Consider the following 20,812-nt stretch of genomic DNA (forward strand, 5'->3'; position numbering starts at 1 on the left):
CATAGCCACCTGGATTCTAGGAATCCTTTTATATATTGACATCACTATAGCCGCTAACAGAAGCCATGTGTATGTCGGTGCCCCACCTGCTATACACATGTATCCTGCTCCTTTATGGCGTTTGTTTGTACAGGCTACTGGTTTACATTGTGGATTATTTGGAGACCCGCACATCTGTGTCTATGGGATCATCCTGCATCCTTCATATAATACGCCATCTGATAACCGGTAATTTTACTATCATAGGGTGTAAGTAATAACTGTTATGGAGAGTCTCAGAGCTTCCTTGCTAGGACATGTTCTTCCCGTCATACTTGTGAATTGTCTCTGCTTGTAAATGGGGAGCATAGACCGACGTCCTAGTAATTATTCACCTGGATGCCGGGCTGGTTACAATCCAATGTGTATTTCGGGAAGAGAAAACTGAGATTGTACCCTTAAATTTCTGCCACAGAAGGGCTGTGAATGTGAAACAGACACACACCTGGTTCACCTAAGATTAGTCCTGTTGAGTTCAGTAGGGTTAATCCTCAGCATTTCCATAACCGCTTATTTTCACTGTGTATTTTTTGCTGCATGCTGCCAGAAATTGGTACAATTTCCCTATTTATGTGCATGGAATGCCAATTTTTAGTGGACTTCGTATGTATTTAGGCTTGAAATCAGTATAGAAAACTGCCCATAGATGTGCTGCTATATGGTGTGACTGGCAATGGTTTCTGTTGGTGGGAACGTGGATTGTACATGCTGGATTTAGTGATTGAACCTATGGGGTCTGTACTGCTCCTCCTTATCCCTCTCATTTTATTCTGCACTACATGCTTTATCAGGGTGGTATCCTTCAATACACATTTTGCTTTTAGGGGAATCATAGATATATTTTCCTGGCTTTGATGGTTGCCTTGAGTCTTTATGCCGCCCTATATTTCATTTGTATGCAAGTTAAAAAGAGATAAATGATGCTCTGTATTTAACGTGAACCTGACAGGTGATTCCTACTGCAGGAGAGCAGAATGTGATCGAGGGGAGACGCCAAGCTCTGTGATATACAGGTTCTTAAAACTTGGAGTGGGACAAAAGTAAAATAAATTCTTACAGGACTCCTAGGAGAGACAGTGAGAGTCCTGATTGCTCCACCCACACACTGTGATTGACAATGAGTCTTGATTACCCCGCCCACATACAGTGATCGACAGTGAGAGTCCTGATTACCACACTTAAAGGGATCCTATCATTGGATACCCTTTTTTTCTCAATAACATGTCAGAATAGTTTTAAGAAAGGCTATTTGTCTTCTACCTTTAAATGTTTTCTCTGCGCCGCCATTCTGTAGAAAACTGGGTTTTCTTCGGTATGCAAATGAGTTCTCTCGCAGCACTGGGGGCGGACCCCAGCGCTCAAACAGCACTGGGGGTGTCCCCAATGCTGTGAGAGAACTCTCCAGCGCCAACTCCATCTTCTTCAGTAACCCGCCTATCTGCGTGTCTTCTTCCATCCTGGGTTTTCAATTATCTGGGCCTCTGGCAGAGCTGATTGCGCATGCCCGGGCCACAAGAAAATGGCTGCTTACACAGCTTACAATGTAAGCGCCCATTTTCTTGTGGCCCGGGCATGCGCAGTCGGCTCTGCCCGAGGCCTAGAAAATTGAAAACCCAGGTTGGAAGAAGACAGAGAGGCGGGTTCCTGAAGAAGATGGAGGCGGTGCTGGAGAGTTCTCTCTCAGCATTGGGAACACCCCCAGTGCTGTTTGAGCGCTGGGGCCCACCCCCAGTGCTGCGAGAGAACTCATTTGCATACCGAAGAAAACCCGGTTTTCTGCTGAACGATGGCGCGGAGAAGACATCTAAAGGTAGGAGACGAATAGCCTTTCTTAAGGCTATTCCGAAGTGTTATCGAGAAAAAAAGGGTATCCAATGATAGAATCCCTTTAAATACAGTGATGGACAGTGAGAGTCCTGATTACCCAGCCCACAGTGTTTGACCATTCTCCCCATATCTATGTGTGTACACAATAGGCGGGGTAACAGGACTCTTACTGTGTCTCCTAGGAGTCAAATCCTATAACCCTATATATCATAGAGCTCAGCTTCCCTCCCTCTATCATACCTAGCTCTCAGATGGGTCACCAGTTTTACTGCCATCAACAGAAACGTTTCCGTATTGTTCTCAGACTGCAATGCACGTCCTCTTTCTCCAAGAAGCATTTTAGCCCCAGTCATATAATATTTTGTGATGATATTTGTAACCGATATCCCCTAAAGTAGGATTCTGCTGAGCAAATCAGGTATAGATGGGCAACTTTTGCTGGCGGTCTGTATCTCCCATGATGCCTCATTTCAGCTGGCTATCCTGCAGCTGTGTGTGCATTATGTAGTTCACCACATGTAGGAATATTGATCACCTCTGGTCGGCTGTTGTCAGAGAGGTCAGCAAGCATTAGGGTTTTACGGGAATAATTGGTTTCCGAGTGCTAAATATAAGAAATTTAAAAAAATCCCACTAATTGTTTATGGTTACAGCGACATCTTTTCGTACAGGGTGTCAATTGCCATGAAATAAATGTGAAGTTCAGAGGCACATGGCTAAGTTTAGGATGAAGACGCTGTTAACTGGAATGGGATTTTGAGAATTCGGGGGATGTGGAATGCTTCATGAAGAAATCTTAATGAGACCCTGCTGGGTTACTGCCTGGGATCACAATGTGAATATCTACTATGTGTTTACAGCCCGTAACCCAGGAGTAAACATATGCAAGTGCACCAGTGGCGGTGACTGACAACTTCCCGCTTGGCACGTCCTATTTGATACCTTAGTATAAGAGCGGGGATAAGCCTACGTTAACTCTTCCTGGGCTGCAGTGAGGACTCAGTGGGTAGATTCCACCAAAGGAAGGGTCCTGCTGATCGTCTTCGGAGTCCTGCAGGGGTGTTTTGTTTTTATTGTAATGTGGAAATGTTACTAAATGTTTTCAACTGCGAACAAGAAGCAATAAAAAACAAGCCCTGCGCTCTTATGGCGTGCAGTCTCATGTCTCTGCTGGAACGCTTGTGTTTTCTCAACACACCGGCCCCTTTCCATTCACTTACGATTAGGTGAGAATGCGCCGAGGAACTGGGGTGTGCCATTGGGGACCCTCCGCCCTGTCATAAGGTACAGCGCGGCTTGTTTCTTTATTAATTGTAAAGTGCTACGAGAGTCGCCATCGCTGTGAGCTGTTAAGTCCTACAGTAAGACACCGCAGGGATAAGCAGAAGCGGAAGTCGTCTGTTCATAATACACTTGTGGGATCAGTGGTCTCGGTTTTATCTCGTGTGATGGCTGGGTCCATGACTGCGTTACTGCGGTGCTCCATTAGGCAGAGATTGGAGAGTTTAACAGGCATTGTAGCAGCCCGCGCCGCGTACGGTGACGCTGAACTGGGTCTGTATAAAATGGGAAATGTGTATAAAATATATATAAAAGCTTGTACAGACATTAATAATATATAAAAGCTTGTTCAGACATATTAAATGAATTGCCTTCAGTAAACGCCAGGTACAAGACCAACATTTCAGGCTTCTACTGGAAACCTATGATTTCTGTAAATCGCTTTGGAAATGCCCTGTTATTAGCATACGTTGTCTTTACATGTCTCCTCTCTTTATAAAGTACACTAGTTTTTATGTTCTCGTCTGAACATCTAAAAGCATCAAGGACAGACCTAGTACAACATCTAACATATCCAGTATATAGACCTGCGGGGACTATATGTGTTTGGATGGGGTGTCTCCCTAATAGGGCTTGTGTGCCACGAATGCAAATCCTCTCTGCGCTTCCAAGGCACAGTATAGCATTCTATCGATACCATGTAAAGATATGGACCTCCGCATGGCCTGGTGCATGAAGCGACCAGCCAGACTATTATTTTTTACCTTTAAATGGTCACTAATGTTTCGGACAACTTAGTGTCATTTCATAAAGCATGTGATCTTGGATCGAAATGTAATTTGCTTTAATTAAAAATTAGTCTGCTTTTTGTCTGAAAAACCTCTGTAAAGTTCCTACCACTGGGTGTCTCTCTTCTAGCCAATTTGCAGTTCACGCTCTGCTGCTAGGCTAGATCTGTCTCCATAGATGTGAGATGGATCAGAGTGAATGGAAGGGGAGGGGTTGGTCTCTTCACACAGTGACTGTAGAGGGGAGGGGCTGATTCTCCTCACATCACATCTGCAAACTGCTGAAAGTGAATATTCTGAAGCATCTCACAGCTTACACTAGGTCCACAGTAGCACTGGCGCTCCGTAGTTTGGGTCCATTGAGGAATCCGAACAACAGTTAGGCAAACCACTTAAATCGCAGTTAAACATGGAGCTAAGTGGACACCATTGACTACAAGGGGGTCATTCAGCTGTCCGTCATTTTTAAACTAAAAACGGTGGAAGAAGTCATCCTCTGCAAAGCTCTTTGTCTTCTGCCAATCATCAGCGGACTCTGATACCCTGACACATATGTAAACTTAGCCTTACAATGTAAGAAAAGTCTTCTATGGACTTATATCTACTTTTGACTGATGATATGTGTCATTCCTGCATGGTCAATGCTAGAATTTAGTGGGTCTCTACATACACTCACCGGCCACTTTATTAGGTACACCATGCTAGTAACGGGTTGGACCCCCTTTTGCCTTCAGAACTGCCTCAATTCTTCGTGGCATAGATTCAACAAGGTGCTGGAAGCATTCCTCAGAGATTTTGGTCCATATTGACATGATGGCATCACACAGTTGCCGCAGATTTGTCGGCTGCACATCCATGATGCGAATCTCCCGTTCCACCACATCCCAAAGATGCTCTATTGGGTTGAGATCTGGTGACTGTGGAGGCCATTGGAGTACAGTGAACTCATTGTCATGTTCAAGAAACCAGTCTGAGATGATTCCATCTTTATGACATGGCGCATTATCCTGCTGAAAGTAGCCATCAGATGTTGGGTACATTGTGGTCATAAAGGGATGGACATGGTCAGCAACAATACTCAGGTAGGCTTTGGCGTTGCAACGATGCTCAATTGGTACCAAGGGGCCCAAAGAGTGCCAAGAAAATATTCCCCACACCATGACACCACCACCACCAGCCTGAACCGTTGATACAAGGCAGGATGGATCCATGCTTTCATGTTGTTGACGCCAAATTCTGACCCTACCATCCGAATGTCGCAGCAGAAATCGAGACTCATCAGACCAGGCAACGTTTTTCCAATCTTCAATTGTCCAATTTCGATGAGCTTGTGCAAATTGTAGCCTCACTTTCCTGTTCTTAGCTGAAAGGAGTGGCACCCGGTGTGGTCTTCTGCTGCTGTAGCCCATCTGCCTCAAAGTTCGACGTACTGTGCGGCGTTCAGAGATGCTCTTCTGGCTACCTTGGTTGTAACGGGTGGCTATTTGAGTCACTGTTGCCTTTCTATCAGCTCGAACCAGTCTGGCCATTATCCTCTGACCTCTGGCATCAACAACGCATTTCCGCCCACAGAACTGCCGCTCACTGGATATTTTTTTCTTTTTCGGACCATTCTCTGTAAACCCTAGAGATGGTTGTGCGTGAAAATCCCAGTAGATCAGCAGTTTCTGAAATACTCAGACCAGCCCTTCTGGCACCAACAACCATGCCACGTTCAAAGGCACTCAAATCACCTTTCTTCCCCATACTGATGCTCGTTTTGAACTGCAGGAGATTGTCTTGACCATGTCTACATGCCTAAATGCACTGAGTTGCCGCCATGTGATTGGCTGATTAGAAATTAAGTGTTAACGAGCAGTTGGACAGGTGTACCTAATAAAGTGGCTGGTGAGTGTATATTTGCAGTCCAGTGTTCCAGGATCCCCTATATTATGGTCACTTGGGCTTTATTCAGCTATTTGTTTGCTCTTCTACAGTTACTTCTGGCAGAATTGCATGTAGACAAACCAAAGTAATTATAATGAATGGGGAAGGGGCAAACTGCTCTTTATTGGACACCCCATAGCTTCAAGTAAAATGCAAAATGTGCTTCAGCCTAAAAGGAGACATTAGCAGTAGAAAATATGATTGGATGCCATGTATGCGCATATCTCGACTTTTCATGGTGATTTAAAAGGAGTCTGTCACCAGAACCCAGCATATCAACCCAGATAGATAGGTTAAGGTCAACTGAACGGAACAATGTGTTCCCATTGTGAATTGCTGCCTCTGTTGCTGAGATATCACTGTTTGTGTCAATATACAAATGAGCTCTTTGGAACAATAAGGATGTTGCTTCTGATCTCTTTGGGCAGTGCTTGGTTCTGGTGACAGGCTCCCTTTAAGAGTCTAGAATCTGGAGGAGACGCAGCCATGGTGTGACATTATGGGGTACTGATAATTGTTATATATTGTATGGGGTACTGATAATTGTTATATTTTGTTATATATAAACCAACATGGTTTTCTGTAACGGTGGATCTCCTGTGTGGCTGCTTGGGCTGATTAAAGGCAATATCCTTAAAGGAAACTCATCATATTGAAAATACAAGCAGCTTAACAATAGAGATGGACATGGAAAATATTTGGAATGACTTGTATTGTAATATATATATATATATATATATATATATATATATATATATATATATATATCTCCCTGCTCTTTTTATGCATAAGAGTCCAGTGGTTGGTCCTACATACATAGCATACATGGCATACATAGATAGCTGTTAGTCACTGAGTAGGACCGCCCACTGGACTCCTAAACATGAAAAGTAGAAAAGTACAGGAATATAAATAAATGACAGGTTCTACTGAATTTTTCCCACTAATCTATATATCAATCTGCTCGGCTCCCCCTGCCCTATAAAATCCTCAGAACAGACTGCGTTTGCGACAAATTCCCTTTTTAATCATTTTAAGGGGATAAAATGTTGATTAAGACACTAAATATTGCGATCTGATGGGATTAAGGTGTTACTTTTGGAGTCCTGTTCCCGTATCTCCGCCACCGCCTACCTGAATGGGGATATAAAGTCGTAATATTATGACCTACGTTTCATACGGTGGATTATTTTCATATATAAGTTTCTGATTCATCTGGACGTAAGTGAATCTATTGACTTGTGACATGACCTGAGCCCTCATCTTGCTGTGCTTTCTCCATGTATAGTTCTCTAATCTCTCACAAGTAGTGTTATCCCAGTAAAGCTAATAATGCTCATCTTTGTACCAGTGGGAGCGAAGTCGGAGAAGGCTCCAGGATTGGTTTTACTGCGTCACATTATTTATCGCACGCTTTGCTTATAGGAAGGGATTTGCTGTTGAGAAGCCTGGGGTATATTGCATTAATGTGGGTAGATGAGATGTATTAATGCTCTTTTAAGTTGCAGAGCCTGGGGGTATATAGCATACATATTCGGTAGGGTGGCAGTAATGATTAGCCCTTGCATTCATTAAATGCGTTCCCGTCTTTCGGGGGTAGGATCTATTTATTTTCCCTGGTCTGTTGGTTTGGTATGGAGGGTACAAGGCATTTCCGCTTGCAGTGATGGGTTTGATTTTCTGTCCTGATTTGTTATGGGAGGGGTCGGTGAGAGAGGTGAAGGATTCGTATGTTGTGCCGAGACGTTTGATGGTTGGCCCTTCCATAGGCTGAAGCTCTGGCTGTGTATAACTAGGGAGGACATATTATAAAGCGCCTGTGGCTGCGTTGCACAGTGGCTCTGCTGCTTCACATTAATGTCACTGATCCAGTCACATTTTGGCAGGCACAAGTTCCGGAGTTTAGGAGTAATATTTCTTGATCACTCAGTTAACAAGATTTCGCCAGCTGACTGTGAGCTTTCGCATGGGGAGGTGGAAGGATGTCTGCGGCTTACGTCCTGAAATATCAAATGACCTTAGAAGATCCCTTACCTTAGGCCTGTTCCTATTAGCACCTGTGCACACACAGTTTTCCAATGTTGTTAGTATGAACCACTGCGGGCTATAAATCTATCACATATCGTAATTTACAGGCCCTAAAAACATCAACGTTAGATATGTCGTAGTTATTTTGTGATGGCCCACTTTGAGTTATCTGGGACTTTGGTTGTCAACTAGCACAGCGTACCCCATAGTGTCGCCCATATTCCTTGAGTTTCTCTGCCTACAGTATGTAATTCATTACTGATGTTTCTTCATTCTCCATGTGAACTAGTAGGATCAGGATGAACATTATTATAAGTTCCTCCTGAATAGCGGCGTTCTGCAACATTTGTGACACTGGGCTACAGCTGGTCATAACTTTTAGGTTCCATGCACATAGCTGGATTTTGTTCAACATTCTATCAATTTTTTTGCCCCCACTTTTTTATGGATAGCACTGTGATCCATTCTTTTGTATGGCCCTATACAGATGATTCTATGGGTCCATGTGGGGGGTTGCGAGTAGAGATGAGCGAACACTGTTCGGATCAGCTGTTCCGAACAGCACGCTCCCATAGAAATGAATGGAAGCACCTGGCACGGCGACCGGCCTGCCGGCAAAGTGTACGTGCCAGGTGCTTCCATTCATTTCTATGGGAGCGTGCTGTTCAGAACGGCTGATCCGAACAGTGTTCGCTCATCTTTAGTTGCGAGCTTTGACACAATACAGGTCCTATTCTTTTCCGTTTGTGGTCCAGGCTCATCTAGTATCTATACTATCTATGTGCTATCTATACCCTGTCCATTCCCTTTTTCATAGACCCAGTCATGGTCATGTGTATGTAGCCTTAAGTTGCGTCGATGGCTATCCCATCCAATCCCTGTACACACACATGCATGCTACTGTAGACATGTGTTCTTAATAAGTAAACGAAGAGTAAACCACTGTCTTAAGAATAAAAGATTCGGCATATTTAATTGTTACATGCTCAACCCTTCTTTCTCCTGGAGTTCTCCATGCTTATAAAATGGTCACCAATAGTGTTGAGCGAGTAGTATTCGATCGAATACCTAGCCGCCATAGGAATGCGTGTAAGTGGCCGAACACCAAGGGGTTAAGCGCATTGAATGCGTTTAACCCCTTGGTGTTCGGCTGCTTACACGCATTCCTATGGCGGCGAGGTACTCGCTCAACACTAGTCACCAAGTCTCATTGAAAGCTGCAGGTTTGGCAGTCATCGGTGTACATAGCCAGCTTTAGTCGGGCAGCCGATCCCAAAGAAATCAGTGGGATGATGTTGTCTAATATGAATGGTCACGTATAATAATAATTCCTCATTGCAACCGACAGACATCGAGGCTGAGCCCTTGATCATTCTGCATGGTCACATAGCAGGGTTAAAAAATTTCAACCCTGTTTTCTGTAATAAAAAGTAAGAAAAACACTTGACCAAATTCAGACATGTTGGAATCAGTGTGGATTTCAATGCAGACGTTACTCCAAAAATGAATAGTAATTTACAGTACAGTACAAGTGGATGGGGCCATTAAAACGCCATATACACATAGTCATAGTGTAGTAATCTTTGCGTTTTTTCAAGTCTCGCACTTTTGCAGAAATATGCCTAGAAGATGAGGGGTTATGCGATTTTTCTTACTCTGTGCAGATCAGGTCTAGGTTTGGCCATAGACATTGATATACGTTGAACCTCTAGCATGTGATATGCGTTAACATTGACCTTCAAGCACTTCTCTGAACGTCTGATATATTTTTTCACACTCTCCATCCATCCAATATTGGTCCGATTAAATGGTCCCTCTATGGCTCCATTATATAACTACAGATCAATAACATCCATCCATACAGACGGATTCCACCGCATGCACATCTACATCTGAATTACATAAAGCACAATATATGGAAATACATTCTAGGGCAATATCACTGTTAATAACATCTCAGGTTTTTTGCTTCAAGGGATGTAACGCTGAGCCTGAAACGCTGGAACGTCTTATATAATTACTGTGAATTTTCATCAGGCGCTTGAGAAACGTCCTTCACCGCGTTCTCAATGTCTCATTTTTTAACATTTGTATTTTAACATTTGTGTTTGTCGCTTCGACACAATTTACAAGGCTGCTCACATTGTCGAAATGCAGCAAAATGTTGGCACGGAGTGTGGGTTACTGTACATATTGTAACAAACTGTAGAGGTCTCCGTTCATCCGAATCTAGTGAACTGTGAATGAAAATATTGTCTGCCACGTTCGCTTCCCAAGCCGCGGGGAGTCAGCTACATGTTAGAGAAACGCGTTAACTACGTGTGGGTAATCTGGACTAATGCAGCCTCTGTATCATGTTCTATATGTATGCATAACACTGTCATTTTCTCCTGCAGCGTATACGTGCACGTGGCTTTCTGCTGAACCGTGCTCCCTTCTGGCCTTTGTTTGCTATATTAGAATTAAGTGAGAAATCGCACCTGCCCCACATACCTACACACTACTACCCAGATGGCCGCTGCCAATGGCTTGTGCCCCTGTGCCAGCTCCTTGTTTGGCAGGTCAGCATGCATGGTATTTAATCTCCTGGCTGGGAATATGTGGGCTGTACGTTCTCAGAAGAATCTCCGTACAGGAGCGTTCTCATATCCAGGCCGGGCAGCCAGTTTACTTTACTAATTAGGACAATTTCGGCAGTAACTGGAGTTATTAGAAAAGCAAATAGTATGTGTAATAGGTGACGGCAACATTGCGCCGCGATGCCATTACCCACTCACTGCATCTGGATTCCAAGCAGAAAGGGACATATGATGGGGATGAGTCAAATGAAGGGAGGATGAGGACACACAGAAAGTCAGGAGACCAAAAATCAAAATCCGGTTTCTTCACTAGTTCCTCTGCTCTCCAACCATTGTAGGGGGCAGAAAGGTGTCACCTATTTATATATACTAGACTAGATCTGCAGCGATATACAATGAGCGAGGCAATGATGAGACACGTATGCAGAAGAAAAGTCCATGATAGAATAGACTATAAGTGAGATGCAATGAACAGCGGAGGCTGAGGAGGTCAGCAGAGAGGTTTGGAACAAGTTGAGGTTCTTTAAGATTGAGTGGGTGTATTGTTTCTCCTTGTACAGACCACCAGCTTCCGTAAGAAGTCTTATAGGATGGGCAATGGTCACTGGGAAAAGGTATACAAATTAGGTCTTGTAGGAGCCATCTCTGTAGTGCCTTCTATTGCAGTTAGCTGCCCTATAAGTCAGTGTTGGACTTGGGTGGCTCAATAGGTCAAAGTCCGATACTGACTTATGAGTAGCTAGCTTGAGTAGGCGACACCAGCTTCCTTTCTCCTGGAAGAGACGTAATCTGCATTATTGATGACTGACATAGATGTTTAAAGATGAACATTCCCTCTGATCTATATCCTTCCCAAGAGGAGGGGTTGTAAAAAGGAGTCTCAGCTACAGAATACCTCCCAAATCAATCGTAGTGCCATTTCAGGGGCCTTTAATAGATGAAGAAACATGCCTTAGCAGCCAAAAGCCAATGAAGCAATGCAGAGAGTCTTCTTATAGATGTGCAAATCCAATGGTAAATGCATTGAAGGGCAGGGACTTGTTTACCCGATATGCCTACAGCCATGACACAGGCAGAGGATGGAAATGTCTTACTCTAGGTTCATGGTAGCGCCAGGCTCTTCACCGTTCAAGTCCATCAGGGAACCTGAACATCAGAGTACCGGACCACTACAATAGCAGCTATACAAGGAGACCAGTGGACCCCATTTACTGTAATGGGGTCCGCTATTTCCCAAATGCAAGCGGCGGAGAAAAAAGTCCGATGTACAGGACATTTTTCTCAACCAATTTTTGATTTTCTTTGTGATGGAGTCTCCAACAGAAACTCTGCCAAAGATGGGAACCCAGCCTTATATAGCGAAAGTGGTGACATAAGACAGCAATTCCTGAGAGTTGGAGGACTTCAGATTTCCCACTGTCTGTAGGCAAATCTAACAAATTAGGTCTGCTCCTAGTATGTTTGCAGGTGGATTTGCGTGTCCATAAAAATATTATTTTCTCTGTATTGCTTTATGAGTTTGTGACCACTATGGCATGTATCTCCTTCTGTTATAGGCCCCTACTTGCCACTATTACTGGTCTGAGAAATATGTTTGGATCTGAATGAAATATAAGTTATACCAAAACTCATAAAAAGCAACCGTCTTTCTTGTATGGGGTAGGTGTCAAATATTGAGTAGGACCACCCACTGGACTCCCAATCTCAGATTTAGCAAGACGTACTATGAAAAGTGTTGCAAAATATTCTAAAATTTGCTTAGCTGTTCACAGATGGTACTGCATATTCAGTGAGACAGGTTCCCTTTAAAACCATAGGATATAAAGTGTAGATGTGTCACAGGACGATTCATGAAGATCAAGCATCTGCATTTCCTCTAACATAAAGCTTCTGCTTTGCTCCGTATGTCGCTTTAATTAACTGCTCCGGCTTCCAGAGAAAAGCCCAGGGGCCGGAAGGTAAAATGAGAAACATTAGGACAATAGGGCACAGTGAGGGGCGAGTAATTGTGTCTGATTACAGGTTGGAGGAGCTATTTACCTCCCAACACAACAGGTTGATTTCATGATGAATTTGTGAGCAGACGCTGTGTGTGTCCTGGTATCAGGAGGAGACCAGAAGGTATGCTGCGTACACATCTGCAGACGGTTCACCGTGTATCTTATCTCTGTCAGGGAGAAGTTCCAGTCTCCATGGGTCCTCAGAAAATTTTGCCATACCTGAATCGTTCTATGAGCAGCTTCAAAGCTCGGGTATGTGACACTGTGTATACACGTTGTATTGTGTGTGTGTCGCCAGGTGTCGACCCTCCCCCAGTGGTGGTGACCCTTTTATTCATTAACCTTGCCATTTCCATCAAACCATTTTGTACTTATATCCATACATCGGAGCATTGTTTCCTTTACATCAAAAATTCTCTTGTAAGTTATCTCCTTCTGTCGGGAGACATTGCTCGTAGACACATCTGGTCGTGAGAAATATTTGTGACCACTACCGTTACGATGTAGATAGTCACTAAGTCTTCCTGGAGTCCTTGTCTGGTACCTGGTTGTAGTGCATGTATCACTGCACAATTAGGCAAGTGTCTTGGAAAACTGGAGAACTATCCTTGCCCAAGTTGTAACGGTGACCATATTGACTATGGCCATGTTAACATTACCCTTGGCTTATACACTGGGAAAAGCTCCGGATGTACATTCTAAGTGTATTCATAAGGTTCCATTAACCCAACGAAGCCCAAAAGTGTGTCCCTTTGGCCAATGTTGGGGTGGTGCACATCAACATAGCACCAGAAAAGGGCAACGAAGGCAACACTATTCCATACAGTACCCAGTAGAAAAGAGTATACTGTATGGTACTGTATGGACATTTGTCATGGGCTGGAGGTATATGTGATAACATGATGTGAGCACTACCAATAAGATTTTTGTCAGCTCGACAGACTAGGACAGCTCAGGATTTTTATTCTACTGCTGATTTTTTTTGATGTTGGATGGAAATGCTCCTTAAATGTCATCAAGTGTCTCTACTCGACCTCGCCGCCATTAAATGTGTTTTTTGTCGGCTTCTAGTCCTTGTTACGTCTATGTAATGTGCTATAAATTGCTTCATGGAGGAATGTGATGGAGTTATTTACAAGCCTGGCCTAGGAGAGAAGGTGGAATGGTGATTTTCTGCAAACCTTGAACCTCTGGACCAAGACCTTCAAATTCTGAAATATATTCTATCCAGATCTCTAGCGCCCAATCTTCTAGAGATCTAGTTTACTTTTACCTTGAATATGTGAAATATTAAAAAAGATTTGAAGAATATTTTTAATTGCGGAATGAATTTTAAGGAATCCTCTCTCAGCATGGATGACCTTGTTACTATCGACATTTAACCCTTTCATCTTGAGGTAACCACTTATTTTATTTTCTCTGTTGTTCAAAGGTCATTGGTGACCTTGTATTCCCTCACTGGATATTTGTGATGATGGATAATTCCTTTAATTTTTTATTTAAGTTGGGGCACTTCTTTTTTTAATGTAGCTTGTGAGCTCCATATAACATTTTTTTCCCTATCAGTATGTCTTTGGAGTATGGGAGGAAATCCATGCAAACACGGGGAGAACATACAAACTCCTTGTAGATGTTGTCCTTAGCAGGTTTCGAATCCAGGACTCCAGTGCTGCAAGGCTGTAGTGCTAACCACTGAGCCACCATGTTGTCCCTAGGGGGGCACATTTTTTCACTACCATTCTTTGAATTTCTCCTACCGTCAGTGCAGCTTTGGTGTCAATTGATACTTATATCGATGGGTTGTCCCAACTCTTCCCAACAGCAGATTTTGGAAGAAAGACCAACACTTCAGATTTCATCAAGTTTGATTTTTTTTTTTATACTCACTGGAGATAATTGACCATCCGAATTGTCTGCCCTTTCCCTATTGAAATCAAGGTACAGTTGACCGAATTGATTTGGGACAAAATCAATTTTCCAAAAATTTCAGGTTTCAACAAAAATTTTGAGATTTGTTTAAGGATGAATCGTTCTGGTGGCTGGCTATTTACTAGTTAAATAGCTGGGCCATTTAACTATTTCATTGACCTACTTTTGATGGTGAGAGTAACCCCTAACCTAGCCAGTGACAGTTGTAAGCCGTCATTGGCTGGTTTAGGTCGCCGGTGGAAGGTTCTCGTTACGCACAGTTATTAATAATTGTGATGCATCTTGTGTTATTCATACGCCAGAAAATGGTCCAGGCAGTAAAACTTAGTCGCAGTCATTGACCTACTTATGAAAGAAGGCCAATAACTGCGTGTCATCTGACAGATGTGATATAAACCAGCCATTGGCAGCTTACAGCTGTCATTGGTTGGCTTAACCCGTTTATGCCTAGAGTTGCATTATTGGAACTCAAAAACATAACCTCCAGCATGACTGGGTTAATATGGTCCAGGATGGGTTACTCTCGGTCATTGACCTACTTTCAAAAGTAGGTCAATGACTATGAGAAACCAGTCAATGCAAAATATAAGCTTAGAATCTCAGCTTTACTGCTGCCATTGGGTATTGTGTCTTTACTGTGACCTACAGTGGCCTGACTAAACTTTTAGACCATGCGGTTTATGTTACTATAAGTCAGCGAAAGTAAAAACACAATTTTCAGGATACTTTGAGCACTTTCTATTTGGACCAAATGTTCTCCACTCATGAAAAGGCTTTTTATTCTTAAAAAATATCTTAAATGGTTTTCTAGGAACTAAGGACATCCTTAGGCTAAAGCACTGCGGAAAGAACCGCGGCGTGAACGCACTGCGGTTCTTCCCGCACCGCTTTCAACAGAAAGTTCGCAGAGTTTTTCTCTGCGGGCTTTCTGTTCCAATTATATCTGTGGGAAAGCCGCCGGCGTTTCCGTAGATATAATTGACATGCTGAGATTTTCAAAACCGCAGCGTATCCGCACTGCATTTTTTTCTGTGGGCATAGGATTCACATCCCCTTTGCTTGCACTGTAAAACGCCGCAATTTTTCCCGCAGCGTCTCTGCTGCGGGCAAATCGTGGCGTTTACGTCCCGTGGGGCCCCGGCCTTAAGGCTTGCTGATGTGCTGCTCCACTGATTCTAGCACAGTTGGAATTTTTTTTCTAACCCCCACCATTCCTGAGCAATCATTGCTGTTAATTTTGGCACAATTATGCCCTGTACTGTCAAGTGGGCGGGCCTTGTCTTTCTGCTCCAGCCTAGAACCTCCCACCTAACAGTAGAGAGCATCATTGTTCTAAATCTAACAGAAATGATTGCCTGGGAAAGGTTGGGGCTAGAGAAAAATGGCCAACTGTTCTGGAATCAGTGAGACAACAGCTATTTCAGGATACAATTTGGTGGAGGTGGTGAATGGTCCTCTTTAAGGGACTTTTTTTTTTTTTTCTTGTATAGCATAGTAAATTCAGTTACTGTAAGTGATCTCATCCTTTTTTCGTACATTTTTCAGTTTGTCAGTGGTGGTAAATGGGTTTAACCATTTGCACATAAGTCTGTCATCTGCATAGTAAACCAGCACTGACAGATGTAATGAAGTGGGCATTTTTTCCATTATCCCCGTAATGTTTTCTAACATGAACGTGGATTGCAGTTGCTCTGAAAATTGCTGAATTTGAACATTGCTACATATCAGACTAATGTAGCAAACTGCGGGAGTCTGACATCGTACACACCAAATGTTGGCTCATCCTGTACTGTACTATATGTGTGTGTGTGTGTGTGTGTGTGTGTGTGTATATATATATATATATATATATATATATATATATATATATATATATAATATATATATATATATATATATATATATATATATATATATACACACACACACTCTGAAGAATCTCAGTGTTTGTACATGTGTTTATTCTGACTTTTTTTTTTATCACTAGCGGCTACTGGATTCCTTCAATAATTAACTATCTTGGTTGATGACCAGTGAACTTAGCCGGGAGCACACAGTACGCTCTGTTCCACTAAAACTTCAAATTCAGATGCAGCAATATTTTTACAAGGAGGACACGTGTTTTGTATTTTTAGTCAATAAAAGCTGATTAAAGAGGTATCCATTCGTGCACTCCACTCCGGATTAGGCCCAATGACTGGGCCTAGTCGGGAGCAGGGAGTGTCTTCAGGCCGATTTGCGAGGTGAATTGGCCTGAAGAATGAGCTTGTCCGTTCTTTTTTCCGGAAGCCGGAGCAAACATCTCCCGGAAAAAGGACCTGACTGGCTTCCATTGATTTCAATGGAAGCCATCTTTTTGGTCAGGATTTTGAGGTGAATTTGGCCTGAAAATCCTGACCAAAAAAACCCAGCGTGAACTCATCCTAAAGGCAAAAAAACACATGTTGGGCTGCGTTCATACAGAGTTTTTTGGTCAGGAAACTGACTCAAATTCCTCCTCCAAAAAAACACCTCACCATACAGTGCTATGGTGAGGCGCGGCCTTAGTGACTGCCATACAGGTGCTCATCCCCAACACCCACAAGGGTCAGGTGTTTTATAGGAAGTCAATTTTCTTATCAGTGTATTTTTGGCATGTGAGGGCAAATACAGGGAGAACATACAAACTGCATGCCGATCTCATCCTTCGTCGGATTTGAACCGACGATACGGTTTTGCAAAAAAACCTGCAATATCTCATGGCTGGTACCCGGATAATGGTCCATAGTCAATATATATGAAAACACTGATGGCACGGACCGACATCCTGTCAGCGCTGCATTGTGTGTTTTCACGCTTAGGCCCGGTTCACATCTGCGTTTGGTATTCCTCTTGGGGACCCCCTGAACGGAATACCAATCACATTAAAGAGCAGTGAGCAATGAAAACACACGGACTCCATAGATTATAATGGGGTCCGTGTGTTTTCCACGCGGTGTCCGCATGAATCATGTGGAGAGAAAAGTGCTGCTTGCAGGACTTTTCTCTTCACATGTTTCATGCGGACACTGTACGGAAAACATACGGACCCAATTATAGTCTATGGGGTGTGTATATTTTTTAGCTAACTGCTTTATAATGTGTTCGGTATTCTGTTCATCGGGATCCCCAAGCAGACTCCCCGATCAGAATACTGATTGCAGATGTGAACCAGGCCTTAGAATCAATGTTTTATCAGGATTCTGGCATTTTTAATGGTAAGGATAGCGTAGTCTGCATAATTACAATAGAATATACTATTTCAGTCAGTTTAATGTATGCGCATGGAAAGCTACCGGTGGATGCGCTAAGCTGTTTGAAGATACGGATGCACTGGGAGCTATCTGAATTTTAAGAAAAATGGTGTAAAAGATGGCTAATTGAGTGGAATCCATCAGCATTCATTGCTATCCATTTCGGAACAGATTTGTCAAAGCTTTCATGGCTCTATCGTTACAAATGCATTGTAAACTAGCCTGAAACTGCACAACCAGATCAGCTTGTGTTGTGTGGATATTTGTTTTACATCTCTGACTGCAAATGTTACTGCAAAATTTACCCGTACCTTGCAATAATGCCAAAAAATCTGCAATGGATTGGGTATACTGCTGATTAAAGATCAACAGCATGCAGTGCACAACAAATATCTCATGTGTATACATCTATATATATATATATATATATATATATATATATATATATATATATACACATCATAAGCCTCTATTCACATATTGCAGTTGGTTTCTCCAAAATCATTAATCAGGGACTGTACTGTACTTTCTAATGCAGGGGGGCACTGTTTTTTGCAATGATAGTCAATGACCAAAGTATACCTTTGTACACCTATACAGTGCCATACTGTACAACGGAAGTAGGGGAAGGGACCAGCCTCGCGGAGGACAGGCAGAAAACCAGCGCTCACCCAGTTTTTTTGGAAAATGGAAGGCAACTTTATTTGGCACCACGCGTTCCGGGCAAAACAGCCCTTTTTCAAGTGCAATAACAATCTTTTGTATCCCCTTCGCCAACCCACCGGCCGGAGACTCGCACACTAAGCACGACCGTATGCCCTTACAACCACATGCTGGTGGGGTGCTAGCGCTGTCAGCCATCCTGTACAATGGAGCCTTCTTTCAGAGATTAAGGGCTAGTTCACACAGGTTTTTTTTATCAGGATTTTGAGGCCATTTTTTCTGGGAGCCGTTTGTTCCAGCTCCCGGAAAAGAGAAGCAACATGCTCATTCTTTCAGGCGGATTCGCCTCGCAACAGCCGCCTGAAGGCACTCCCTCCCAACTTGGTCCATTCATTTGGGCTTAATCCGGAGCGGAGTGCACGACTGGATGCCGGTACACTGCAGTACGCTGACAGTGGACTGAATTCTGTACACTATCGGCTTCCCCGTTCTGTGCCCCCGGGCTGTAGATATTGGTGCGTTTAGTTTCAGCATCCATCTCTGCATACTGTTAGAAGAGCGTTGCTGACAGTCTAGCTAGGCTATGAGGAAAGCCCCCCTGACATAGACATTTACTGGGGGCTGGGCGGGGGGCCTTCCTCACAGCCCAGCTCTGACCGTACAGGGCTATAGATGAGTACTGTCAAGAAGGGGGGGGGGGGGGCGTTCCTCACAACCCAGCTAGACTGTCAGGAATGCCCTTCTGACAGTGGACAGAGATCGGTTCCAAAACTAGCAACACCGATATCTCCAGCCCCGGGGCACAGAGTGGGAAAGCTGAAAGTGCGCTGAATTCTGTCGGAGTATAAAACTACACCTGCAGGAGGACATGAAAGGTCCTTTTTTAATTCATGCCTCCATGGCTGAGATATTTATTTATTTCACAATATGCAAATCTGGAGCACCATGGGTGGCTCTGTTGCTCCAAACTGCTAAGCTTTACACTCCTGTAATACACAGGGTCAGGAAGGTATGCTAAAGTCTTGCCTGGCTCTGTGTTCAAGAGTTCATGTGTGGTGTATTAGGGTAAGTTCACATGGGGTTCTTTGGTTTGGAACCTGAGACGGAGGCCGCCTCAGGCTCCAGACCAAAATACGGGTAGCCACGACTGAATGTCGATGCACTGCACTGGCATCCAGTCGGGCACTCCACTCCGGAGTAGGCCCAATGAGTGGGCCTAGTCGGGAGGAGGGAGTGTCTTCAGTCTGAATCGCCAGGTGAATTGGCCAGAAGAATGAGCATGTCACCAGAAGAAATGGCTCCTGGAAAAGAACTGACCGTCTCCCATTGAAATCAGGTATGGCCTCAAAATACTGACCAAGAAACCCCCTCTGAACTTACCCATAGAGTAGTGTGGAGTGTAGCAGTGTGGAGTAACGGAGCCCAGGTGCTCCCGACTACTCATTTGCATATTGTGAAATAAATTAATGTCTCCAGATGTTCAGGAGGTAAGAAGTGATTACAATCAGGTAAGACTGACCTGGGTTGCTGATATAATATGCTTTACTCTGGTGATAGACTCCCTTTAAATAAGGACATCTACAAGTTGGCCATAAAGGGTTAAAAATGTTGGCGACGCAGTCCTTGTCAGAGTTGAGAAGCATCCGCTTGTTGGGGGGCGCCAGTCTCTAACTCACTTTGGGTCTGAGTAACGCAGCCGTAGATTTTAATTCCTGTTTACTGCACAGTGGCCTACTCAGCATTCTCCTGATGTTCGGTGTAAATTCTCGCTAACAAGATGCTGGCTCTAACAAGCTCACTTCATTAATTTTTACAGTTTATTAAAAACATAAAGCAGAGTTGCTGCAGGCGGCTGAGGATCTCAGAGTCCTGCAACAATTGTGTCATAGCCTGGGAATTTGTGAAGAAATAATGTCCACCATTGCGGCAACATCTGTCTTCTACTAGAGGTTCTGCGATTCTTCTATTCTTAGGCTTCACAAGTCTTTTGAGCAGGTTTAGGAATGTCGGAAAGGAGGTCAGTGTGTCACACGTAGTGCGCGGCGTCTTACAGATGTAGCCACATGTGCTTTTAATAACTTAGTAAAAGTCTACGTAAATTTTACAAATTTTACTTATTTATTTTTGGTGAGGATGGGTCATTACCACCCTCTAGATAGCTCGAAACCACGCAAGCAGACTTTGAGTAGTCAGATTTATCAAGAAGAGCTTAGTACAGGCTCTCAAAATGTGTATTAAGATGCCGTCTGCCAAAAAATTCCTCTGGCTGTCATCACTTGAACAACCCAACATCTTCTCATTACCTGAACCGGTTCTTCTGTGCTTCTCAAGCAGCGTCATTCTCCTGAGACCTTTCCTTGAAAGAATGAAGTCTTCTTTACAAATACAATAAGAATTTAACAATAATCTACTGTTAATTGTCAAGTCTAAGGTTGGGTTTCCTTATAGAGTTCACAGCAGGTCTGAGTTACACCAAGGAT

At 43.4% G+C, this 20,812-nt stretch overlaps 1 protein-coding gene across 5 annotated transcripts in view; it reads left to right on the forward strand.

Moving 5' to 3' along the window:
* CADM1 (cell adhesion molecule 1) overlaps nucleotides 1-20,812 on the forward strand; it is a 246,941-nt gene that overhangs the window by 115,180 nt on the left and 110,949 nt on the right. For 4 of the 5 annotated variants that reach the window (XM_075279754.1, XM_075279755.1, XM_075279757.1 and 1 more), the window contains exon 2: nucleotides 12,643-12,720. The exons of the other annotated variant lie outside the window; for it this stretch is intronic. In XM_075279754.1, the coding sequence (XP_075135855.1) occupies nucleotides 12,643-12,720 (78 nt within the window). The remainder of the gene's footprint in view (nucleotides 1-12,642; nucleotides 12,721-20,812) is intronic. 5 annotated transcript variants of the gene reach the window in all.

Source organism: Leptodactylus fuscus, chromosome 6 (assembly GCF_031893055.1).
Source record: "Leptodactylus fuscus isolate aLepFus1 chromosome 6, aLepFus1.hap2, whole genome shotgun sequence".
NCBI lineage: Eukaryota > Metazoa > Chordata > Amphibia > Anura > Leptodactylidae > Leptodactylus > Leptodactylus fuscus.